The sequence below is a fragment of the Opisthocomus hoazin genome, chromosome 1, assembly GCF_030867145.1.
Source record: "Opisthocomus hoazin isolate bOpiHoa1 chromosome 1, bOpiHoa1.hap1, whole genome shotgun sequence".
In the NCBI taxonomy this organism is placed as follows: Eukaryota; Metazoa; Chordata; class Aves; order Opisthocomiformes; family Opisthocomidae; genus Opisthocomus; species Opisthocomus hoazin.
Genome location: NC_134414.1, coordinates 47,420,237 through 47,447,576, shown reverse-complemented (window position 1 = coordinate 47,447,576; position 27,340 = coordinate 47,420,237). Strand labels below are relative to the sequence as shown.

The 27,340-nt window shown below is 38.9% G+C and overlaps 1 protein-coding gene across 2 annotated transcripts in view; it reads left to right on the top strand.

Annotated features, from left to right (window-relative positions):
* Positions 1-27,340, top strand: part of KLHL1 (kelch like family member 1) — a 267,087-nt gene that overhangs the window by 175,319 nt on the left and 64,428 nt on the right. The window contains exon 7 of one of the 2 annotated variants that reach the window (XM_075422810.1): positions 24,777-25,001. The exons of the other annotated variant lie outside the window; for it this stretch is intronic. Coding sequence (XP_075278925.1) covers positions 24,777-25,001 — 225 coding nt within the window. The remainder of the gene's footprint in view (positions 1-24,776; positions 25,002-27,340) is intronic. 2 annotated transcript variants of the gene reach the window in all.

The following is a 27,340-nucleotide window of genomic DNA, read 5'->3' as shown; positions in this document are numbered from 1 at the left end:
CCTCTGAGGGTGACGGAGCCCTGGAACAGGCTGCCCAGGGAGGTTGTGGAGTCTCCTTCTCTGGAGATATTCAAGACCCTCCTGGACAAGGTCCTGTGCAGCCTGCTGTAGGTGACCCTGCTTCGGCAGGGGGGTTGGACTAGATGACCCACAGAGGTCCGTTCCAACCCCTACTATTCTGTGATTCTGTGATTCTGTAATGTGTGTGTACCCAATAACTCTGGATCTGCAGCTGTGCGGCCTCGACTTGCATCTGCTCAGCTCATCCCTCTTGTGATGAGGCTGTGTCCCTGAGCAGCTTTTATGCCCAGCAGGGCTTGCTTCCACACGTCAGTTCAGGAGACCTGAGTGCTGTTTTGTGTGTTATGAAAAGTCACTGTGAGTTCATAAAGCACACCTCAGTATTTGGGCCATGAGATGGTGCTGATACGGTATGACCTCTCCTCAAAAATTCCTTTTTTATTTCTTTCCCCCTCAGCTTTCTTCACTGAAATGCTGACATGGATGATTGTGATTCACAATGATGTATTTTTAATGCTCTTGGTGTTTGCTACCAAATATGAAACAACTACATGTAAGAACTAGATAAGCGAAGCAAATTAGCAATTTATTAGCTAGCATGTAAAACAGTGGGTAAGTGCTAGTATTATGAAAGTATCTGAAGGTTATGTGGCCTATCACATAAAAAGTAGCCTAGCATGCTAATTCAAGTTTGTTTTGAAATATCTTCTATAGTTAATTTCCTTACCATAAAAAAGAGGTGATTAAACTCCAGAAGCCAGTGACTGGAATTATGACTGATGTGAAAAGTTAATGCAGCATAGTACTAACTGGACAGAATTAAAAGGAACAAAGTTAGATAATTTTGTAATTTTAATTTCCTAAATATACAAAACCTCATTTAAATCTCTGTTTCCACACACCTTTGTTTATTTATTCATTTAATTTCAAAGGCACATATAAGAAACAGATTATCTCTATATGTTTACATTAATAGAATGAGATGTATTAGTAGATTAAGGGTATATTCTTCTGACAATATTCCATTCACCTTACCAATTCATATCATCACACTGACTTCTGTAATGTGGGTTAGCAGGATTTAATCATCTAGTAGTATACAAAAGCTGTCTAGGTGCACATATAAGGGAGCATGCTAGACGGAAACAAATTAATAAATGCAGGTGAACATACATCAACTTGTAAGAATTGTGAAGCATTGACTTCTTGCAGCTCTTTTGGAATCTCAAATGCAGAACAAAAGCCATGTGATAGAACACTGTATATGGTCTGTGTTACAATGCATAGAAAGTAATCATAAGGAAAATATACTTGCACAGCATGAGGAGATTTGTATAAATAATTGAACAGTGTTATACTGATGGCAAAATACTGTTTGATCTCTCATGAGGTCTGCTAATCTGTCTCACTACTTAGCAGGTAGAGTAATAAAGGACAAGGAGAATCTACAGAGAAAGAAAACAAAAGCGTCAGGGTAACCATGATTATAAACCACTGGTATATATTGCTTTTGCAGTAGTCCTAGATTGGTTCATGAAATGCCTACATTAGTTCATTATTTTTTGAATCACATCTATAAGTAAATACAAAGGAAAAAGAAATGAAAAATTACATGGCAAGAAACTTCCATAAAAATGTGACAGCTCATTAACAAAGAGAGGGAAAAGTTGTTTTACTGAAGCACTGATAATAAATGTGTGTTTTTTCATTAATCTTGTGATTGGATGTAAAACCTATCACAAAAATTGCTCTGATGGTGAATAGGTGAGGTGTATCATTAGTCTATATGAAGCAATATTAAAAGTTCTTTCATAACTATTTAGTCTTTAGAAAGATCTTTGGTATCACCACAGCTATATTAAAAAAAGTATCTTTTAAAATGTAAAATTGTGAGGTCTCCAGTCATTTTTCCTTAAACTCCCGTGTTGCATATTTTGCCTTTTCTTTAATTGTTTTCAATCATTTTTAATAACTCTTTTTTTACAAATATGGTTTATTAAATGGGAGGTTGTGGAGTCTCCTTCTCTGGAGTTATTCAAGACCCGCCTGGACAAGGTCCTGTGCAGCCTGCTGTAGGAGACCCTGCTTCGGCAGGAGGGTTGGACTAGATGACCCACAGAGGTCCCTTCCAACCCCTACCATTCTGTGATTCTGCGATTCTGTGATTTATATATCAGTATTACACAGGAATGTCATCTAACATGGCTACATGAAGTTGCTCTCTGGTGAAATTCGAAGAAGTCCTTGTTTTTCTAGGTTTTTTTTTATTTTTTAGTTTTTAGCAAGACATTTCTCAGCACATTTCAACCTTATTTATTTTATTTTTGTATTTTCCATTCTCATAGAGGCATACTATTTAAATACTGAAAGAAATATTGGATAACCTATCATAAATACTGTAAATAAAGGAAGAAACAGGGAAAGATCATGTTTTTCCTCTTAGGTAATTATCCTTGCTTTTTAAGATATGTGTCTGAGATGTCTATCTTACCTCCTTCATCTTCAGTTTAGTGGGAATTTGTAAAAAAAAAAAGTAAAATCCCTGTTTCATGACATTTTGTGCATTGTGGAAATTACTACAAACTGCTTTGTCTTCACACATATAAAACAGCATTCATTAGCTATTCTTTTGATGTACATAACTATCTCGACAAAATATCTTCATCTTTCTTGCATTTTCATTCAAAATATACAATGTACAGCAACTGAGTTTAATTTTCAGAATGAGTGTGCTCGTAGTCCTTGAATTTGTATAACACACAAACAGCAAAACTTTCTTAAGAAGGTATAGTAATTTCTTTTAAAAAAAGGAAAAAAAAATGTCTAATGTGTTTATTACAGAACATTTCTCCCTGGTGTGCTTTTTGAAAAGTTACATAAATATGCATGCTTTGTAGGTATACATAGATGTATGTGTGTATGTACTTATATATAGAAGTAATGTGAATTATTGAGGTGTTCTCTTAAAAGTCTGAGGCTGTAGTCCAGTAAAATACCCCACCCTGTCTATTGTGCTTAAGCCATTGCTTAATCCAGCAAGCAAATAAATTCATGGCTAGGGCTTCCTGTATTTAATAATAGATAGTCTTTGTAATATATTTCTGTTTGTTGGTCTTTTTTTAATAAGAACTTGGTACGTTTTCTTATCCCTATTCAAATATATGAATATAAGTAAATAGTCTCATGCTTGCAAACTGTTAAGAACAATTAGGAATGGCCACTGGCTCCAGCTGCCCCAACCCAGGACCCTCCTGCCCAGCCACTTGTGCCCACCACGGTGCCCAGGGGTAGAATCATAGAACGGTTTGGGTTGGAAGGGACCTTTAAAGGTCATCTTGTACAATGAACCTGGGTACCCTGGTTCTCTACTCGGGCTGAAGGATGCTTCTGCTGTTTTCCCATTAGCAGGTTCAACCAGTCGCAAAGTTAAGCATGTGTCCCAGAGACAGGCACAGACACACACAGATGCACACAGGACACAGACAGAGCTGGTCACACAGACGGCCACAGAGTAGGCATTGCCCTCCAGCAGCACCCACTTTGGGGACTCACACCTGACACAGGCACAGACAGTCATGTCCCCTCCTCCTCCTGGGCTGGCAGAGGCAGAAGGTCACTGGTGCAGTACACACACCACACTCTCCAGGTTCACAAGCACACGTGTGTTCGAGGATCCCCCGAGCACCGGCATGGCCACTCTGCCCTTCTCATTCATGCTGGTGCCCCCCAGCAGCTGGTTTTCAGGACGCAGCCCCAGTGACTGGAGGTTAAAGATCCCACTGGCTCCAGTACCTGAGAACACAGATCAGGGATGTCAACAGCCCCAGTCTGACTCCAGGAGCAGCCCCCGTGATGCAGGAACATAAAAGTGCTGTTATTACTCATGAAATAAGTAGATGTTCAGAAAAGATGAACTGTGAAGTGAGAAATGGACTGTACCTTTTGCTTTCTATCGATAACATCATATATCTGTCCTCACCAGTCCTTTGTATAAGTTTCTTCTGCCTTTAGTGGTAATTTGTTTTCACCTGTATGTTTTCCATGCGGACATTTATTATGTTAAATTAAAGAATCATGTAGTCATAGCCTTAAAGTGTCTCAGGAGGATGTTAAGCCAAAATAAATTATGCCTCTGACATTGCAAGCAGCTGTTTGCCTACCACTTTTGTTCAGGTATTTACAGCTGTCCTCTGAAATCTTACCTGCTCTGTTTAAGTAACAGTTCTGTCTCAGCCACACAATTGCAGTGTTTTTAAATATCAGTGAGTGATTTTACTGAGATAGATGACTGTAATATCGTGTTTACTAAGTTCCATGTAATAAATTTTAGCATTCTTTCTTACACTTTCTGGAGTCCATTTTTTCCAAAGAATGAACACCTTTAGTTGTTTTTTTTTGAAACATAAAAATATGTGTTGGTGTAATCCAGTGTTTTCCCAGGATTTCTCTATCTAGCAATGGGAAACAATTATAGCATAATTTACCTGAGTTGTAAAAAGCACTAACAAATAAATAATATTCCATTAGCTTTAGGTCAACACTGTGTACCAATGACCATCTCTGTTTTCCTTTTTCCACCTTTTGTGGAAGATTCATCAGGCAAAGAGTAATGGAATATATAAACAAGAACAAAACCAAAAAAAACGCATCTCTCGTCAGTCATCAACCTAGCATAGTAACGAGGTTGCCATCATGATGGGTTTTCTTGAGAAAATTAGAATACAAAAGTAAGAGGCAGGCAGGCTATGCAGAACGAACAACTGTATTTTTCAGTGTCTGCATTGCAAATGCGCATCAGAACTCACTTTTCATTTTAGATTGCTTAAATGGAACAGTTAGCTGTTTGTTAAGAAAAATCAAAACAAACAAAACAAAAAAATCCACTACTTCTTAAAACAGAAAACAAGGCAATTGATTTTAGAAACCTTAATTTATTTATTGCAGAAATTCATAGTTGCAGTCATTTAAATATATTCCAAGCGTTCATTATTGCATATATATTTGATAAACTGTAAAGGGAGTATGCCTTTTTGTTTGGTTCATCCAATAATAAACTGAAACTGAAACCATTTCAATTCCTAAAAAATATGCATATGTTGTATTTAGCTGGCAACACAGCATTCTGGAGAGAGGAATCATAATTAATTAAGTAGTATTAAATAACCTCATGAAGTTCAACATGGGGAAGTGCACAGTCTTGCACCTGGGGCAACCCCAGGCAGCAGTACATGACGAGGGCCATCCACCTGGGAAGCAGCTTGGTAGAAAAGAACCTGGTGTCCTGGTGGACACCAAGTTGAACAAAAGCCAGCAGTGTGCTCTTGCCACAAAGGCTGCTAACGGTATCTTTGGCTGCATCAGGCAAAGTATTGCCAGCAGGTCAAGGAAGGTGGTCCTTCCCCGCTACTCAGCCCTTGTGAGGCCACGCCTGGAATACTGGGTCCAGTTCTTAGCTCCCCAGTACAAGAGAGATAAAGGGCTGCCAGAGACTCCGTTGAAAGCCCACAAAGCAAACTGAAGGTCCTCTTCTATGAGGAGAGGCTGAAAGAGCTGGGACTGTTCAGCCCAGAGAAGAGAAGGCTCGGGGAATTTTATCAATGTATATAAATACCTGAAGGTGCATAGACAATGGAGCCAGTCTCTTTTCAGTGGTGCCCAGTAAGAGGACCAGAGGCAATGGGCACAAAATGAAACACAAGAGGTTCCATCTGAACATCAGGAAACACTTTTTTACTATGAGGGTGACAGGGCCCTGGCACAGGTTCCCCACAGAGGTTGTGGAATCTTCATCCTTGGAGATATTCAAAAGCCATCTGGACATGGTCCTGGGAAACTGGCCCTAGGTGTCCCTGCTAGAGCAGGGGGGTTGGACCAGATGGCCATAAGAGGTCCCTTCCAGCCTCAACTGTTCTATGATTCTGTGATTCTACAACATGATAGCATAACTGTAGAGCAAAGATGGAACTTGGTTAATTACTCCACATGAGGAATATGAAATGCAGTGGTTAATGATAGATAAGATAATTAAATGTATAAATCACTCTCAAATTTGCTTCATATTCAGTTCTTATATGCATAACATGATTATTTGCTTCTTTTCACTCCTGTGAATTTCAGTGTTTCCAGAACATTTGATTTACACGTGTATTTCTGAATAGAAAAAAATCCAGATTGTATCACCATCTGGTAGTTTTTCAGTACTTATTCAGCATCACTTAATTTCTGTCATTTTGTCAGTGTAGTTAACTTCTGAAATTGCTGATTCAGTTATAGTTTGAAATAAAGAGAAGAACCTGAGTTGACCTATTCTGAAGCCTGCAGAGCTTCAAATATTCTTTCTTTACTATGAGGGTGGTGAGGCACTGGATCAAGTTGCCCAGAGAAGTTGTGGATGCCCCATCCCTAGAAGTGTTCAAGGCCAGTTTGGATGGGTCTTTGAACAACCTGGTCTAGCGGAAGGTGTCCCTGCCCATGGCAGGGGTGCTTGGAACTTGATGATCTTTAAGGTCCCTTCCAACGCACACCATTCTGTGATTTTATGAAATATAAGGGAAGAGACAAAGTTGTCACAGATAAGAAAAATTTCACAATCCTACGAACCCCTATACCTTGCCAGTCTGTTACCCTACTATTCACACCTGTTGCTACAACATATGGAGTCAAGCAGACAATGCAAGAGGCTTCTGCCTTTGTGGGAATATTTGGAATCATTCTCCCAAGAACAGCCGTGTGTTCCCCCTCATCACTTCCCTGCTGCTTACTGATTCTATTTTTGACATTTATAGTACAGATATTTTATCACCAGTTAAAGTACATAGAAAAAAGGAAACCTTGTCTATGACCTAGAGAAGACAGATGCATGGCAGCTTGGTAATTTAGAGACCCTCTATACTGTCAGAAACCTTAGCTTTTTCCACACCCTAACCAAATTTGGTTCCCCTGATCACCAGAGTTTCATTCATGGTTGTTACTACTGGGATTGGCTTTGGAGTAAACCAAATAGTTTCTTCTAGTGCAAATCCTGAATGTTATTCTGCAGGCAGTTCACTGCTGAAACCACCTTCAGTAGCTGGTTTGGATAAGACTTCAAAAATATTGGCACCTTCTGCCCTGTGCAGTCCTCCAACTCTACCTGGGACCTTTAGCCATCTCATAAATCTTCATGTCAAATTCTAGGAAATGCCAAAAAATGCTGTCGTTTCAGGCGTAAGAACATCGAAGTAAGCTGTAAAAAAACCTCAGAAAACAAATTTATCCTTTTGGACTACAGAAGGCACCGTGTAGAATCCAGTGAATACTGAGCATTAGCTGTCTCCTGTCCATGCAAGTTAGGGATAACGCCCTTTGCAGCAGGTTTACCTTAGAAGGAAGTAATTGAAGCAAAAGAGAGTCTTCCAGGAACTCAGCCAACAGCTAAGCAGTGTGGATGAGCATCTGTACAGCTATAATGCTAAATAGTAAAAAAAAGGACAGAGGTAATGGGAAACTGGTGCTGTTACAGCACCAGACTGCTCGGGTCACATAGTTTAAACCAAATCATAATCAAAGCAGCTTATTGATTTACTTATGATACATAGTTAACTGGCAATCAGATAAACTATGTGTTTAGGATCAATATCAGTTATGCAGTAGATAAACTGCAATATAGACACCTACAAAACATGAATCAACTTCAAATTTCTGAACACCCTTCTTGATCAAATTCCCAAAAGTTCTAATCACAGGCACACATGTGCATGCACGTGTGCGCACACATGCACGCAAATACAGGCACATGTACCCTCTCTCTCACAGTTCATGCAGGTCACCATCACCCCTTTCCCAGAAGTGGGAGCTCCAGTGGGTGCACACCCCTCCTGCAGGAGGTGCAATTACCCCATCATCTGCTGCTGTCTGGTTGCAGAACTTTTTATTTTTAACACCTTATTTGCACAAGTTGCAGTGGGAACAGAACTGCTTTTAAAGAGGAGGCATGTGTTTTGTTGATGAGCAAAAGTGGACTAGCATACTGCATGATATAAATCATTAATAAAAGGGACTTCTGTAAGTTCTAGACTAGATAAAAACAGAAAATAGAACATGATTTTTTTCTGTTACAAAGTATAACACTATACTGTAAAATAAAACACCCGGCACTAAAGTCATTATCTAAAATTTATGTCTAAAAGTTGTAATTTCTGATGTTCTTTAAAATATAAACATTAGTGGAAAAAGCTTATATCAGTTTTACAGAATTCTGATCATATTGAATAATTTAATATTCCCAGAGATTTTCTGAAATTTGTTCATGTCACTTTATAGCAAATCCTTGTGACATTTTAAATTTTTTTTCACTCAAAAATGTAAGAATTATTGTATATAAGTTATATTTTTTTGGCTTGTTTGAAGGAATTTCTTACAGTCTAACCGAAGAAAAGAGTAGTGAACTGCTATTCTGTTTTCTGTATAGCTCTTTCTTTACCAAGAGATTCTTCTTGATATCTTCATCAGTAACCTATTTAGGTCACATTCGTTCCACTTGAGTAACCGTCTTTTCAGTTCAAAATGTAATGTTGCAGATCACTAGATCAAGGTCATCATTTTGCATCTACTCGTAGCAGCATCTCTAAATCTTGAACAAAATGGTCAGAGTACATGTCAGTAACCTCTTTCGTAACAGCAAAATCAGCAGAAAGTCTTACAGGAGAGAAAAAAAAAGTAGGAATTTTGTGATGATAAATGTAGAACTCTTACCCTTCTTCAAGGGTTTAAATACTGAATCATTCTAGATATGAGGAAAAAAAAGAGATACCTTTACTGTGGAAATGTCTGCATTGAAAGCAAAGTTGGGTCTTGTGGGGAGGATGAGTGTTCAGGCATTTGTATCTGGTTCTGAAGCAATTTTCACTTTGTTTATACAAAAAATCCTGCATTTATACTGAACTGAAACAAATACATTGCTCTCATAGTCTCGGACATTCTTTATGAATTTTATCTGACTTCATGTAACCTACATCAGGTTGTTCAAAAATATTTAACAATGTCTTTTGAAGACAGGAACTATGTAATTCAGCATTTGACTTAAAACATTGACTTACAAACAATATTGCAATACATTTATTCTTTTTCATGCAGTGACTTTGCTATACGATTAGTCTTCAGTCATCAACTATGCAAAAGGAGAAAGACAATTAACTTTATACAAAATTCTTGATTTTCAAAACATTAGGAAGGTAATGTAATATGCTTAACTTCAGAAAAAGAGTAAATGTAATAGAAATGTAGCTAGAAGATCACTTGAAAAGGTTTCACCAAAACAGTTTTGCAATTTCACAAGCTTATGAATAATAACTGGAACAAAGAAAGAAAAATTGTATTGTGCAGTGCTGTACTGATTTGTAGAAGAAGGTAAAATTGTGAGATCTAGTACTTTATTGTTTCATCAGAAACCTAGGATGGGATAATCGCGTACACCCCTGCTGTGTGCACACAGGAGTTGTCAGCAGCAGTTAGACGTTCATACAAAACTACCCTGATCATCTACAGTATTTTCATTTCTAAAGTTTTCTTTCTCTGTAGATCTCTCATTACTTCATAATCCTTTATTAATTAGGGTTTATAATACCCATGAAAGTATGCTCAATACACAGAGCTAATCTCATCCAGTACCCAGCTGGATGATAAATAGAATTTAAGCTTAAAAAAAAAAAGTTGCATTGTATCGAGAACATCAAGAAAAATCTTCTTATCTGAAATCATTTGTGCTGCCACAGTCATGGTATAGGTTTTAAATCTATCACACGCTGCTGCTTACCATGCATGTAGTTATTAAATGAATTCTGGTTTACTTGTCTATGTCTTTTTCATATAATCTGTGTTCAGTACTACTGACTGAAATAACTCAGGCTTTTTTAGAGATCTGTGCATCTGAAAAATAGGGGTTTTTGCATGTATGTGTGTATAGAAAAATTGCCTGAGTGCATAGTATGTTTATTAAAAGATCCTCAATATTCCATGCATTTGCTTTTTGTTTCTCATTGCAATTTTATATCCAATAGTTTAAAGACTGTCTAATAAGCCATGTTACTCCTTTTTACCTTTAGATGTCTGAAAAACCACTAGAGTGGTACATGAGGGAAATAAACTATAAGGAAACATATTTTTAAAGTAATTTCACATAATTTTTTATATAGTTATCATTATTTTAATTTGGGCCTCTGTGTGTTACTTATGCTGTGGTATTCCATCTGTTTTCTTTTATAGGAAAATATGTCTGTCTCTGCATAACCAGTACATACACTGCAGCCAAAAATACATAATGATTTTTTGCTGTATTTAGTTTATTGATATCTTCATATTAAATCTGTGTCTCCCATTTCCCTAAGAAAATGCACCATAGTATCCTCCCAACTGCTTTCCTCCATCCTCCTATTCTTGTAAAACTGGATTTTCTGGTTTTCTGAAACATTTAATCATAATTATTTTGGTTTGTCCATGGGGATTAGGAAAAAGGAATTGTCTGCAGATTTCTAACACTGGTAAAACATCTTATCACAGTCTGTATAGACTGGGGTAGACAGTATTAACCAACAGTGCTCATTTCTTTGAGTTTGCACAATTTGGAATTTGCTTCAGTTAGGAGCTGGCTCTGCTGACTGCCATCTTCTCCTTCCAGGAGGTTGTGGAGTCTCCTTGTCTGGAGATATTCAAGACCCGCCTGGACAAGGTCCTGTGCAGCCTGCTGTAGGTGACCCTGCTTCAGCAGGAGGGTTGGACTAGATGACCCACAGAGGTCCCTTCCAACCCCTACTATTCTGTGATTCTGTGATTCTGTGGTAGAGGGGAGAAAACTTTCTGATCTTAGCTGGGATGTGATGCTGTTAACTTTTACTTGTCACTGGAACCAGCAGCTCTCTGAGTTCCTGTTCCTCCACTGTGGGACGCCATGGTGGTTTAAGATAAGTTGTTTGACTCTAGGTACCAATTTCTCCTTGGAAGTGGTGAATGTGAACAGGGAGAAGATTCCTTCCCTCCTTCTGCGATCTGTCCAGGGGATACCGCAGAGTCCCTCCAGTTCTGGTGGCTGACTCATAGCTCAAGGATGCATACCACATCACAAATCTAGCCTTGTGGCCCTGCAGTGTAGAATGATAGAATGATAGATTCATTTAGGTTGAAAAAGACCTCTAAGATCATTGAGTTCAACCATAAACCTAACACTGCCAAGCCCACCACTAAACCATGTCCCTAAGCACCACTTCTACACATGGCAGCCTGTTCCAGTGCCTGACGACCCTTTCAGTGAAGAAGTTTCTCCTAACATCCAATCTCACCTGGTGCAACTTGAGGCCATCTCTTGCCCTGTTTAGGGAAAGAGATTGACACCCACCTTGTTACACCCTCCTTTCAGGTAGTTATAGAGAGCAAGTCATTCCAAAGCATTTAATCAGAAGAAAAGGCCTTATAAGGCTAAAAGTTTATGGACACTGCTAAAATGGAGAATGGCACTTAGTGTTGTGTGTAAGACTCGTACACATGGTGTAAACTAGGGCCTTCCCAGCTTTACAGAGCTCACTGGAGTAATTACTGGTTATGTATGCAGTTGTTCATAGTTAATAACTCTGGAATAGAAAGGTGCTAACAACTGACACCAGAGCTAGAATGTGGTTCATCTAAAATTTAGTGGTTACACTATACACGTCTACACCTAAACTATACACTTCGTGCTCACTGTAGTCAATACAGATGGAGCTAGCACAGTTGGTCTAGTTGAGACCGACATTTGCTAGACAGGACAGCTGTACACAATCCATTGGCAGCACTGACCAGGACTACCCTGGGAGCTTATACAAACACCTTGAATTGCAGATACCATCATTTTCATGTCTGAAGCTATATTCCTTCCCAGTCCTGATAGGATGAACTGAATCCATCCTAGTTATCAAACACAGCCAGGAAATTGAATGAAGGAAGAAACTGTGTCTGCTTAGAGAATATTATAACTCTGTGGCTGTAGTGGAATATTGCCACTCTATTCTTAATTAGTTTTTAATTTAAAAGTTTAAAGTTCAAATTAATCTTCTACCTATCTCTGTGTGTCTTCATTCTTTCTCTGCAAACATATTTGTCTGTTTCCACCGTCATCTTCTTCCCACCATCTCACCTTCATCTTACTATCTGCTTTTATCCTTTTCCGTTCATTTTTTTCCCGATTATGTTTTTCCCAATTAAGTTTTCCAATTACCTCTACCTACTTAAATCTAGCAAATAAACATAGGGCTGCAGAATGAACAAATATTTGCTGCTATCACATTATTTATTTTAATATACCTTACTTCTTCTTTTGCCTATGTCTGGTTTTCAGTCTGTAATATATAGTTGATTTTTACACTGATTTTCGCAGTGCCTAGCACAATGGGACATACTTGTGAGTAGTTCTTTACATACTACCACAATAAACATGATTGATAATGTAGATCTTTCTGGCCCTGAAATCGACAACTTGTTTAAATCCTGCATTTATTTGTTTTTATTTACTTAAATCAAAAGTAATACATATACAGATATTCACAGTTCTAAGTACACCACCACATTGTTATTAACACGATAAAATTACATCAACATCACAGGAAATTCAACAATAAGCTCTTTATTGATCATTTTGGTTTTCTGCAGCTTCAACACAGTTCAGAATCTCTCATTTCTCTTACATGTAGTGTTGAATTTATTTATTTCTGTTTCTTCTCCTTTCTGCTCATTTTTTTCCCTATACTTCTGACAGTTTTCTGTGGCATATGGGAAAACCATAACTTCCTGAACTTGTGGAACAGAGGTGTAATCTAACGTGAGGCTTCTAGCAGAACTATCAGTGTTATGTGTGCCTCAGTTATTTAGCTATACTATTAAAAGACTCCTATCAGATCATATATATATATGTATGTTCCTGTGAAAAGCCTACAGAGAAAAAAAAAGTTATAAAGTTGGTTAGACAATTATAGACCCTTTATGATCCATGGACATATTAGACCATTGATGGTCTCTCTCTTTCAGTAATGTTTCCAGTTTCCTGCTTTCTTTCTGGTATCATACTAGTTTAATAAGGGACTGACTTACTTCTTCTTTTTCCAGTCATGTAAATATTTTATCAGTTTGTAGAGAACAAGTATGGTAGTTAATATGACAACTAAGAAAAGGACATGATTTCTGCTAAAAAAAAAAAAAAGCAACGTATATAAAGATGAATGGGGGACTAAAATTACATCAACTTTCTACTGACAAGTAGAGAAATGGAACATCAATGAAAAACTGAAGTACATACAAAGGTTAAATTTAATGTGACTCATAATTTACTCTTAATCACTTACTGATTACTTTCTGTAAAGACAGACGTCCATTATAATCACTTTGACCTGCATAATCCTGTAATACTTATATTACGACTCACTGCCTAAAGTCAGTGGGTGTCCGTTATTGAGAATATATATGGAAAAATGTCCCTCACAGTAAAATGATGCAATACCTGACATATTTCATATTTGCCTGAAGTTCTTACGTTGTTTTTACTCATATAAGTGTACTTGCAAACTGTGGTTACTGCCCCACTACTCTTTTAAGTGAGAAACTAGTCTTAGAATCATCCATTAGTTTATTATTATCCAAATTTTTCTAGGAAAACAAGTTATACTTTCATTCACGATGACAAAGACTATGACTTGGCATTTCATTATGTGTTTAAGGATGTATTTACGACTAGTATACTTTCCTAAAGCTTTGTGCAGTGAGCTTTTGTTGCAGTGTTCTGCTGCAATTTGACAGTCATTTGAATTGATGAGTCACTCCTTTTCTGTCTGTTCATCTTGTTTTCATAGCTCTAGTCACTCCATTATCTCAGGGATTAGACATCAACACCCAGTATCAATTTTGGAATAAAAAAATCACAATCAGGAATTGTTCTTAAGACATTCTCTTTTAGGAACTCATATACTCACTGTTATTGTATAACTTAATTTGTTTATCATTAGAATAGAGACTTAAAGTTAGACAAATACTATATTCTACATTCCCTATTTTATTTACAGGTGAAAAAATGACATATATGTTTAAAAATACATGCGTGCATCTCTATATGAAATCTATGCACTACATGTAAGCATGTATATATATATATATAATATTAGCCTGAACTCATGCTCACATTCAAGGTCAAATTCTCACCTGCCTGCACGTCTACACCTGATAAGAAAATGTAGTGATGCTAGCCAGTGATGCTAACTGATGGATTGAAATGGTATACCTCTATTTTGATGTTGCATTTCACCTCACACTTTCTTGTTCTCAGGCTCTACCCTGACAAATGTCCAGTGTCCTACTGCTGTGTAGTGCACACGGCAATTCACAAAGCAGCTCTCATTTCTTGGAAATCTTTTCCCGACAGTATGACAGGACTACTGCAGGGGCTTTCTGGGCACAAGAGCACTGTTTTTACAGCAGCTGGTGGATGCTGTGGCCACAGCCCAATGGAGCTGGTATTAGAGCTTTAGCTGGACAATCTTACGGCTTTATTCTAGTCTGTAACGGAGATTTCTTTCCTTTAGAAACAAAGGTTTGTGGAAAAGGTTACGGATAAGGAATAATCCTGGTACTTATCCAATTCTTGTCCAAGTAGGGACTGGACCATGACAAGATATGAGAGATATATCAGTATGGATATGACCAAAGAAGCAGTCTGGTTAGTCAGCATCAGGAAGAAGATTTGCAGGACAGAGTTCAGGCTTATGCAGAAAATGAATGCTGTTGTCTGGCAGTTGTCCAAAGTCAGTGTTAAAAAAGAGGCCAACTAGTATAAGAACGAGTATAACATGAGAAATGAACTATTCTAAAGCCAAACGTGGCCTTCTGCAGCAATGAGGCAAAAACCTCTGTAACAGGATTTTCAAGCGGTCTCTGAAGTACAAGCCTGTGGAAAAGCTCTGACAGTCACCGTGCACTACAGCAAAACCCACAGCTTTTCTCACCGAAGCAGCCCAATATGCAACATACTGAGGAGGCTGTGGTAGTTTGGCCCGTGGCTGGCAACAAACGGTCTATCGCCCCTCCCCCCGCTGGGGTGGGGAGGAGAATGGAAAGAAAAAGGCAAAACTCCCGGGTCGGGATAAGGGCAGTTTAACAGAACAGCGAAGGAAGGGAACAGCAACTATAGCAACAATACTGATAAGGAGAATATACAAAACAAGCAGGGAAATGCACAGAACAGCTCTCACCTCCTGATGCCCAGCGTGCTCCCCAGCCACAATTCCCTTCCCCCACAGCCAGCTCCCCTGCTCAGAACCCAGAATGACGGCACATGGTATTCAATACTCCGTTTTTTTGACCAGTTTGGGTCAGCCACCTCACTGTGTCCCCTCTTGGCTTCTGGTGAAAATTAACCCTATCCTGACTGAACCCAGAACAGTGGTGAATCTGGCAGTGACATCCTGGAGCCTTTTTGCATCTTAAGGTGTCCTCTGCAGTAAAGTATGCCTGTGTCAGGAATAAAAATGCAATGAATATGTTTCTCTGTATATTTTGAAATGAGAACAATGATCTCTGCATAAATCTCCAACCATATCTCCACAAATCATGCCCCTTATTTCCCACCATCAGGGGGACCATGTGGTCTCAGGTCCAAACTGCTGAAACGGACATGCAGAAGAAGATATAAAATGGAGTTCAGGATCAAAAAAACTGCAAGTGCTGTGTATTGTGAAGTCAAAAAATGCTTGCTGAAATACCCTTTCACTCCCCCTACAGTTCATCTGGGTTTTTGCTAGTCAAGCGCTGCTTACTTGTCAAATTCCCAGTCCCTGTAATTTTTGACACCTCATCAGCCTCATCTTCTTCTGAAAGCTTTGTTTCCAAAAGATAATCACATTCCCTTAAGTAAAATAAACTTTGGAGAGGTTTCTCCATTACAGGGAACTTAGTCCCTCCATATTCTAAAGTCAAGGAACAGCCCACCACAAGAAAGGATATGGAATGAATAGAGTTTTGCAGAAATTTTGGCTAATCTTCATCCTTGATCTGGAGGGAAGGTATCATCAATTGTCAGTTTTGTCATGTAAGACAGGTACTAGACAGGAACCAGTAAAACAGCAGCAAGTGGAGACTTCGTTTCATCAAAATTTTTCACAACTCTGCAGATGTCTTAGTCCTGCTAAAACAGTCCAAAGCAGAAACTTCTGCTTTTATTCTTTTTCAGAGCAAGCAGCTTTTAGCATTTTTGTTGATGTTAACATTTAGCAATGTAGTAGTACTTTCTTTGTGAAGTATACACAAACCATAAAATATGATGGATGAAAAAATTTATTTTCTAATATATTATTGATTTTATATACTGAGAAGACCTGACACTTAGATAGCTGAACTGATTTGTCTAGTAAAATCCTGTTGGACTTCATCAGGATTTTGGCATATCTCCTCTCCTAGGTGCAGAATATCCTTTTATTTTCAAGATCAAATCAGTTGAACTAAAGAAAAGAATCTATTGCTTTGTCAGAAATAATCGCCCACTTTTCTTCCTAGGAAAGATAGAAGGTTGTTCTCTTTTATAATCTAAGCTTTTTTAGTACTTCTTCATTTGTAGGGGAATGAAAAGCAGTCTCAACATTATAAAAAAAAGTAGGCTTAAAATTAAAACAACCTTAGTATAATTCTCATTGCCTCCACTAGCGTAAATTTAAGGAATCATGGGCTGTAGAGCTGTAAGAGAAATCTAAATGCATGTATTCAGATCCCCTATGTAGGATTAAGTCTAGTATGATTGGAATATGTTTGTTCTCAATCATCTCCAATTAAAGATATCCTAAAATTTTTACTGGTGATAACTTTCAGTGGTTCCACCACCTTTTTGTTGAAATATTTTTCCAGTTCAAATATTACTTCTGCAGAACTATTGCAGTCAAAACAATTTAAAACAGAACAGCAATAGGGCAAGACAAGTTTTTTTCTTTACAGTTTTTTGATTTTTTTTTTTTTCCCATGAGAAATACCTATTCAGAAATAATGGCCTGTGTGTCATTAATCTATATGTAGTCTCATAACTTATATTAGGAATGGCTTAATGCTCATTAATACTATTTTATTTGTGTTCTTGTGTTGTACAACTACCTGAAAGGCAGTTATAGTGAGGTTGGGTATTTGTCTCTTCTCCCAAGTAACTAGCAATAGGAATAGAGGAAATGGCCTTAAGTTGCATCAGGGGAGGTTCAGATTGGGTATTAGGAAAAATTTCTTTACTAAAAGAGTTGTGAAGTGTTGGAACAGGCTTCCTGGGAAAGTGGTGGAGCCACCATCACTGGAGGTGTTAAAAAAATGTGTATATATGGCACTTCACGACACAGTTTAGTAGGCATGGTGGTGATGGTTTGATTGTTGAACTTGAAGATCTTAGAGGTCTTTTCCAACGTTAATGCTTCTATGTTTCTATGATTCTTACAACCTGTTAAATTGGAGAAAGCACATTCAAAACAGTACTGATGTGCGATGTGTGCAGTAAATTTTCCTCAACAGTTAAAGAGAGGACTTCTTGTGTTGAGAGTAAAAAATGGCAAAGAATAGTTAAAATCTTAGTTGGTGACTGTATTTTTTTCAGATGGTTACTTATGTAAATGATAAATAAAGAACAAGAAATTTAAAGGTATATATGACATAGTGGAAGATGAATTGCAATGGTCTTTTATTTACACACTTTTTCATTTCACAGTCTCAGGCTGAGAGAGTTGGGTTTGCTCAGCCTGGAGAAGAGAAGGTTTCAGGGAGACCTCACATCAGCCTTCCAGTACCTGAAAGGGGGCCTATAGATAAGCTGTAGAGGGACTTTTTAGAAGGGCATGGAGTGATAGGACAAGGGGTAATGGCTTCGAGCTGAAAGAGAGTAGATTTAGATTAGAAATTAGGATGCAATTTTTTACTGTGAGGGTGGTGAGGCCCTGGCACAGGTTTCCCAGACAAGATGTGGATGCCCCCTCCCTGGCAGTGTTTGAGCAACCTGGTCCAGTGGAAGGTGTCCCTGCCCATGGCAGGGAGGTTGGAACTCGATGATCTTTAAGGTCCCTTCCAACCCAAACCATTCTATGGTTCTATGAAATAAAAATGGGTCATATATGAGGTTTTCTCTTACTGAAAGTTGATCATGCCTAGGAAAAGAAGTTTATGACCACAACCTTCATCCCAGATTGTGTAACCACAGAGTCATAGGACAATTCAGGTTGGAAGGGACCTCACGAGGTCTCCAGTCCAACCTCCTCTCAGAGCAGGGTCAGCTATAAGATCAGATCGCATCCATCTGCGTCTTGAAAACTTTCAAGAATGAAGACCGCTCAAAGTCTGTTGATGAATTCTTCAGTTTGCTTGACCGTCTTCTTGGTGGAGACATGGCACCTTTTTTAAAAATTTATGTATTTGTTTGTTTGTTTGCTTGTTTAGAGAGGCCCATATCAAGATCTATACTAAGACCGCTCCGTGACAGGACTGATGTGTTAACAGAATAGATGTTACTTCATTTTGTGGTTGGGGCTATAAGCAGAGGTCACAGCTGCTTCACTATTTACTGCAAGAACAGGGGAGAGACTGTAAATCTTTTCTACTCACAGCTATTTTCTGTCTAGAGTTTGTTGTGTACAGCTGCAGCTAGTGGATTGGTTGAGATGTTCTGGTAAGTTTTACTCACTTTATAAGTTGCAGGCTGATCATCCCTGCTGAGAGTCACTAAAGTCAAGGAATGACATTTTTAACTTGGCTCAGTGTTTTTTGAAAGAAGTCTAGAGAATGCAAGACTGGTATGATGTGATGGAGTTGGCCTGAATGCAGTGATGACATACTAAAAAAGCCTGTAGTGACTAATGGTTTCCAGTAAGAAATTCAAGGTCAAGAGCTCTTTCTGTAGGAAGGCTATCATTAAACAGAGTTAAAAAGACATCACTTCTACATTCTTCTTCATGCGATCCTGGCATCCATGAACAGTATGGGCGTTCCAATGCTGGAAACTGAACTGACTGGGGTGAGTGAAGTAGAATTCAGCCAAATAAGACTAACAGTACGCTTTTCTGCTCATTGACAAGATTTCTACAATATTTTGGCTGATTCAATCATCTCTTCTTCATCCATGATCTGATTTTATCCAAGGACTGTGGTAGCTTGAGACTCTGTCATGCTTTAAAGCAGGGCAGCAACAAACTGAGTGACAGATGCTCTCTGTTAACCCTCACTCACCAGAGGAAGGGAAGAGGAGGAAAAGGGAGAGAGACTTACAAATTGAATATAAAAAGTTTTACTAATAATACCAATAATATTAATAATAAGATAAATGATGTAAAATACACATAACCGGTACTGAGTTTCCCGGAGTTGGGTGCTGGTGCACTGGCATCCCGCCAGCAGCTGCCAGGCAGCACCAGGAAGTCCCAGAATGGCCTCGGCAGTAGGCAGGAACTTTACTCAGGGGTGCACGAAGAGGAAACTGGATCAGGATTGCAGATAGAATAACGAGCAGGGTCCTCTTCAGAAGGTGGCCATGGACGAAAAGAACGACATCCTCGTGATCCCCCAGCTATAAACTGAACATGATGTGCAGATGGAGACCAGTGACGAGTGGAGTCCCTCAGGGGTCCGCACTGGGACTGGTGCTGTTCAATATATTTATCAATGACATGGACAGCAACATCGAGTGTACCCTCAGCAAGTTTGCAGATGACACCAAGCTGAGTGGTACGGTCGAGACACCAGAAGGACAGGATGCCATCCAGAGGGACCTGGACAAGCGGGAGAGGTGGGCCTGTGTGAACCTCAAGAGGTTCAACAAGGCCAAGTGCAAGATCCTACACCTGGGTCGGGGTAATCCCCACTATCAATACAGGCTGGGGGATGAAAGGATCGAGAGCAGCCCTGCTGAGAGGGACTTGGGGGTACTGATAGACAAAAGGCTGGACATGAGCTGGCAATGTGCGCTTGCCGCCCAGAGGGCCAACCGTGTCCTGGGCTGCATCAAGAGAAGCGTGGCCAGCAGGTCGAGAGAGGTGATTCTGCCCCTCTACTCTGCTCTGGTGAGACCTCACCTGGAGTACTGCGTTCAGCTCTGGAGCCCTCAGCACAAGAAGGACATGGAACTGTTGGAGCGGGTCCAAAGGAGGGCTACAAAAATGATCCGAGGGCTGGAGCACCTCTCCTATGAGGACAGGCTGAGAGAGTTGGGCTTGTTCAGCCTGGAGAAGAGAAGGCTGCGGGGAGACCTGATTGCAGCCTTTCAGGACTTAAAGGGAGCCTATAGGAAAGATGGTGACAATCTTTTTAGTAGAGACAGCAGTGACAGGACGAGGGGTAATGGTTTTAAACTAAAACAGGGTAGGTTTAGGCTGGATATAAGGAAGAAATTCTTTACAATGAGGGTTGTGAAACACTGGAAAGGGTTGCCCAGAGAGGCAGTGGAGGCCCCATCCCTGGAAACATTCAAGACCAGGCTGGACAGGGCTCTGAGCAACCTGATCTAGTTAGTGGTGTCCCTGCTCAATGCGGGGGGGTTGGACTAGATGACCTCTAGGGGTCCCTTCCAACCCAAAACTTTCTATGATTCTATGATTCTATGATTCTATGCATGGCATGGAATCGAACACCTTGTTGGTCAATATCGGGTCACCTGTTCTGTCCGCCCCTCCTCACAAGTACGAACCCTTCTGACTCCTCACTTGCGGGACCTAAGAGGTCTATTGGTGGCCTTGGCTGCTATAGTGATAACTATAAACAGGGGCCATTTTCTGCATTCCTTTCCTACCGTTGGCTCAGTGTAGCTATAAACATTAGGTGCTATCAGCTTGGGAGCTGACAGTGTCTGTAAAATATGCAGCCAGCTTCAGAAAAATGCAACTACTTAGAAGAACTTCAGAAAAAAAGAAAATCAGTTCTGTTTTAACCAAATCCTGGACAGACACCTTCTGTTCTTGTCTGCATTGTGGTCTTGAATGTATTATATTCATGTTCCCGATACTTAGACCATTTTATAAGACCAGTACACATTCCACTTTGTATTGTTATTGTTATTGTTATTGTTATTGTTATTGTTATTGTTATTGTTATTGTTATTGTTATTAATATTTTTACTAGCATTATTAATGTTGCTATAATTAGAGATTAACAAGGCACCTTACTGCATAAACTGAATTCAGGCACGCCAGGAAGTGTTGGATTAGAAGCTCAGTATGTAATTTCATAAAATATTGTGACAAAATCAGACTTAACAAATATTAGAAAATATATAGCTGAGCATAATTCGAAGACTGTATTTGCTATTTTAGTAAGATTTTCTGAAACAGAATGACAAAGCTTTTAAACTGCATGCTTTACCATGGAAGTAGACAGTTTTATAGAACTTGTATGCTACAGTTCTAGCTTTTAACATGAATAGATACCACCTGTAAGAAGTTTCAAGCATTATAACAGAACTTTATTACTATGCAGCATTATAATATGCCCTGCAGCGCCACCAAACAACTGTATCAAATAATCTGTATTTTTGTTCTTTCCAACCTTAAGATTAACGCATTTACACAGTTCTCAATTTTAAATTAGGGGCAAAAAGATAAATAAATATGCCTCTCAATAGAATGCAAAAATTGCTTCATATATCTTACGGCTTCGTAAAACTAGCATGGGATGTAATATATCCAGTTCAATTGTGCGTTATTGCTGCTCTGCTACACTTAGATATAAGCTGAATTAAAGTTGTAGCTTTTTTAGTTCAATTAACAGAAGTATTGGTTTCATGATGTTTGTTTCCACTTGGTTCACTGCTCTTCTGTTCCAAAGAATGAATGAATCCTAAAAGAACTATATTCCATGGAATTCTAACCTTTCATTATAATCTGAATAGTTAGTTGTTAAAGTTTAATAATAATGCTGATTCATTCTGTAGGGATATTTAAACTTTAGAAATGAAGCAATGTTATATGCATGTCAAAATAAACCAGTTACATTTCAGATGAATTATCAAGTTTCTCTCATAAGGATTAGTTTAAACTCAACTGTCCTTTAAATATTTGTGCTTTTGCTTTAAATTCACCTTTCACACCCTCATATGACAATTAATAAGATGCATTAGTCTCTCAACAATCTAGTTAAGTGAATTATACTCCCTGTATTGATCTGTGGTGGGTTGACCCTGGCTGGATGCCAGGTGCCCACCAAAGCCAGGCTATCACTCCACTCCTCTGCTGGACAGGGAAGAGAAAATATAATGAAAGGCTCAAGGATTGAGTTCAGGACAGAGAGAGATCACCCACCAATTACTGTCACAGGCAAAACAGACTCAACTCAGGGAAACTGATTAGTTATGAATCAAAGCAGAGTAGGGTAATGAGAAAGAAAAACAAAACCTTGCAACCACTTCCCTCCACCCCTCTCTTCTTCCCAGGCTCAACTTCACTCCCAATTTTCTTTACCTCCTCCCGCTGAGCGGTGCAGGGAATGGGGAACGGAGGTTGCAGTCAGTTCATCACACGTCTCTGCGGCTCCTTCCTCCTTAGGAGCAGGACTGCTCACACTCTTCCCCTGCTCCAGTGTGGGGTCCCTCCCACAGGAGACAGTCCTCCATGAACTTCTCTAACATGAGTTCTTCCGATGGGCTGCAGTTCACGAACTGCTCCAGTGTGTGTCCTTTCCAAGGGATGCAATCCTTCCGGAACAGGCTACTCCAGCATGGGTCCCACATGGGGTCACAAGTCCTGTCAGCAATTCTGCTCCAGTGTGGGCTCCTCTCTGCATGGGCCCACAGGTCCTGCCAGGAGCCTGCTCCAATGTGGGGTCTCCACGGGGTCACAACCTCCTTCAAGCACATCCGCTTGCTCTGGCATTGGGTCCTCCACAGGCTGCAGGTTGATATGCACTTCACCATTAACTTCATGTGCTGCAAGAAGACATCCTGCCTCACCATGGTCTTGAATTCTTTTGGGGGTACTGGTCGAAAGCTGGCTGAACATGAGCTGGCAGTGTGCCCAGGTGACCAAGAAGGCCAACAGCATCCTGGCTTGTATCAGGAATAGTGTGGCCAGCAGGAGCAGGGAGGTGATCATGCCACTGTACTCGGCACTGGTGAGGCTGCACCTCAAGTACTGTGTTCAGTTTTGGGCCCCTCACTACAAAAAGGACATTGAGGTGCTGGAGTGTGTCCAGAGAAGGGCAATGAGGCTGATGAGGGGTCTAGAGAGAAAGCCTTACGAGGAGCGGCTGAGGGAACTGGGACTGATTAGTCTGGACAAGAGAAGGCTGAGAGGAGACCTTGTCGCTCTCTACAACTGCCTGAAAGGAGGTTGTAGTGAGTCAGGTTTTGGTCTCTTCTCCCAGGTAACTAGTGACAGGACAAGAGGAAATGGCCTCAAGTTGCATCAGGGGAGGTTCAGACTGGATATTAGGAAAAATTTCTTTAGTGAAATAGAGGTGAGACATTGGAACAGGCTGCCCAGGGAAGTGTTGGAGTCCCCATCTCTGGAGGTGTTCAAAAAACGTGTAGATATGGCACTTCAGGACACAGTTTAGCAAGCATGGTGGTGTCGAGTTGACGGTTGGATCTGATGATCTTAGAGGTCTTTTCCAACCTTAATGATTCTATGATTCTATTCTGTTCTATGATTCTCCACGGGCTGCAGGGGAATGTCTCCTCCAGTGCCTGGAGCACCTCCTCCCTCTCCTTCTTCACTGACTTTGTTGTCTGCAGAGTTGTTTCTCTCACATATTTTCTCTCCTCTCTTCTGGCTGCTCTTTCCCCCAGGAGGTTGGTTGTTTTTTTTTCCATTCTTAAATCTGTTGTCTGAGAGGCACTGCCACCGTTGCTGGTTGGCTCAGCCTTAGCCAGCAGCGGGTCAATCTTGGAGCCGGCTGACACTGACTCTATCAGGCACAGGGGAAGCTTCTAGCAGCTTCTCACAGAAACCAACCCTGTAGCCCCACTGCTACCAAAACCTTGCCATGCAAGCAAAATACACTCTGTTTTTGTTAATAAATTCTTCAGTTTGTACTTCATTTTTGTATATTGCATACAAGTTACTTTTAACAGTAGAGGCTTCTTAATGACTTTTTTCTTGATTAATTGGTAAGTTATTTTATACCTAATGCACTTTATAGCTTTTTAGTCCATGTATGAAAGTAAATCAAATTACTAAGTTCAGAAGGAAGTGGTTTTGACTGTATCTGGAAACACTATTTAATTTTTTAAATTTTTTTAGAATTTAAGTACAACATTCTGTACTTCCAGCAGAACCATGTCTGAAGAAAACTACACAAGGGTACCTAAAATAAGAATGAAAATATGAAGCTAAATTGTAATACAACTTCTAATATTTGATTAAAATATCGTGTAATTTCACAGGCTTTTTTATGCTTTATGGAAGACTGGAATCAAGTGTAACAAGATTAGTTATCTTAGATATGCCACCAATCTGTGAAAAAAGATCGTAAAGTTAGAGCATGCTGTTATTCAGACTTGCAATGCTGTGATTCTATAGGGACCATTTAGGGTTTTTTTTTTTTACTTTTAATGGGGAGGGAAAAAAGTTAAATACATATGTTTACACAAAAACATATATATGTATTCCAGGGACTTCTTTAACTAAAGAAACAGAAAATATTTGTGAATATGTTGGAAGTAAACAGAAAATAATATTAAAGTTTTTGATGTCTTTAGGGAAAAAAAAAGACAACGAATGCCAATTTAGTATACATTTTGTATACATTATCGTATTATTATGTTTCATCAGGAGCTACAACTATTGAAAAGTATGATCTCAGAACAAATATATGGATCCAGGCTGGAGTGATGAATGGCAGGAGGCTTCAGTTTGGTGTTGCTGTCATTGATGACAAGCTGTTTGTCATTGGAGGCCGGGATGGTTTAAAGACATTGAACACTGTTGAATGTTATAATCCAAAGACCAAGGCTTGGACTGTGTTACCACCAATGTCAACACATCGGCATGGCTTAGGTAAGGAAACAAAATGTTATAAAAAGACACCACGTATTTCAGATACGCAATTTGTAGTGGAAAACTCAGTACTTTTAAGCTATTGTAGCACTCTAAACGGTAGCAATAACTGATTACATTGTTCTTGTTAGATCACTAAGAATATATAGAAGGTTTTTATTATTTACCAAAATAATACTAAAAAAAAAGAAAAAAAAAAGACACAGGAACAGGGAAAGAACCCCTGAATTTACAGAGGTTAGTGAGAAAAATTTGGTTTATATGCACTGATTTTGAAAAAGGACATCTTTTTTTATCAAACAATTAAGGTATTATTTATCTTTAATCAAAAGCATTACATATTTTCCTTTATCCAGTATGATAGGAAATAAAGGCTAGAAACACTGTGTCAGTGATGGACTGATGGACTTTACAAAACATCTGTAGCAGAAGTTTCACCACGACTGAAAGCATATTTTCCCGTAGCCTGTTTTCATATAAGTTGGGTTTTGTTTTGCTTTTTTTAGTAGTATTATCCATACCACTGTCAGAATTAATCAAGACACATTGTATCCCTGTTCGGTACTCAGAAAAATTACATTTGATGGGGGCTTTTTATGTTATGCAAAAGACAGTTATATTGCTTCCTTGAAAAAATAAAAGTAGTTTTTCTATTACGTATATTGTATGTACACAGGAGGAAAAAAGCTCTAATTTATTCAATTACATAAGTAATTTTGTGATGTTTCAAAAATATTCTTTTTTATTCTTATCTGTGGAGAGATGAGATTTTCTCACTTGGAGAAAGAACTTTAGAATCCATATGACATACCCAGCAGAATGTAACCTGCATAAGGTAAAGAAAACGGAAGCGTTCATTATCTGCTCTGCTAAAATCACCTGGTGTGATAGAATCATTACAATGTCATAAAAAATAGAAATGGAAAAGACATTCTAGGTTATCATGTCCATTCCCCTGAGTCACAATCAGCAGCAAGACCATTAATGGATCGATATCTCACAAAATGATGGTGTTTTCCCTACTGCTCCAGCATTTGAGATCATAATATGCATCTGTACAGTGGCTGGCATAATGCATTTTTGCTATTAAACTTGACTTACAATAAAAGGTAGTGATGGGATTCTATGTCAAATGGCATCATGACACTAAAAACCTCTGTGATTTGAAATTGTTTCCTAAGTTTGTATTTAATTATAATGCTGCAGCAATGCACGCAACGTCTTTTTTACCAGAATCTATGAATAATTTCAATGCTATTCCCGAGGATGGTAAAATGCAAAAACTTCAGCTGTAACACAGGACAGTTTTAATAAAACATTAGGGAAAGACTGATAGAGAAAAAACTCTAAATATGTTACATCCATGTAGTGATACTACTAGAGCTGTTTGAATTGGGTTTGATATACCACATTAGAAATAGGCACCCATCCTTTAGGCTGATGTCGTTGTTGACATCAACAAAAAAAATTTCAGATGTACCTTCTTGTAACCGAAGTCACAACCATGCAACACAATTCACTTTTTTCTGTCTTCATATAATCTTCAACAGAACTATGTGTGTAGAAGTTGATATATGGAGAAATTAGAAATTGAAACATGATAGGTCTTGTAGTAAAAATATATAATGTAGGAAGTCATATGCTAGGCAGTTTCAGCCTTGTCAATGGCAGATGAGTGGAAGTTGTGGTAGTGGTGGTGTTTGGAATAAGTGGTGCTAAAGTACAAAAAAGGATAGACTGTGGGATCCAAATATTATTTCAACTAACAATGATTCTAATATTCTTGTCAAGTAGGCCATAAAAGACTATGGAATATGAAACAGTAATAAGAAGCCAGAAAGGCAGTGGCAAGCACAAATGAAATATAGGGAAGGTGAAACCTGAGAAACAGAAAGACCAAATCAAAACCAGTATAGGAAAGGCAGACAGAAACTGAAACAACAAAGAGGAAAAAAAAATATAAACCAGATTGTGGGTTATAAATTCAACAAAGAAACAGCAAAAGTAGGTGCAGAATTGCTTCATAAAAAGACTTGCAAGACTACACAGAAGGAGGTGAGAGAGAGAAAATAGGGAATCAATGACAGACTAATTTAGAACTTAGATATTAAATTCAGTGGAACTGTGGTTAAAAAAAAAAAAAAAAAAAGTAACCAAAGAAGAGATTGATGCTCAGCTTGTCTTTCTACAGTCAACAATGTAAGTGCCTCAGTGAGAAAATTAGAAAATTAGGCTTCCAGTATCGTTAAGGGAGAAGGGCATCCTTTTCATGTAGGTGTCCTACATTGTCTCACCCTTTCCATGAACTAGGTAAAGAGTGTGTAAGCTCCTATTTTAGC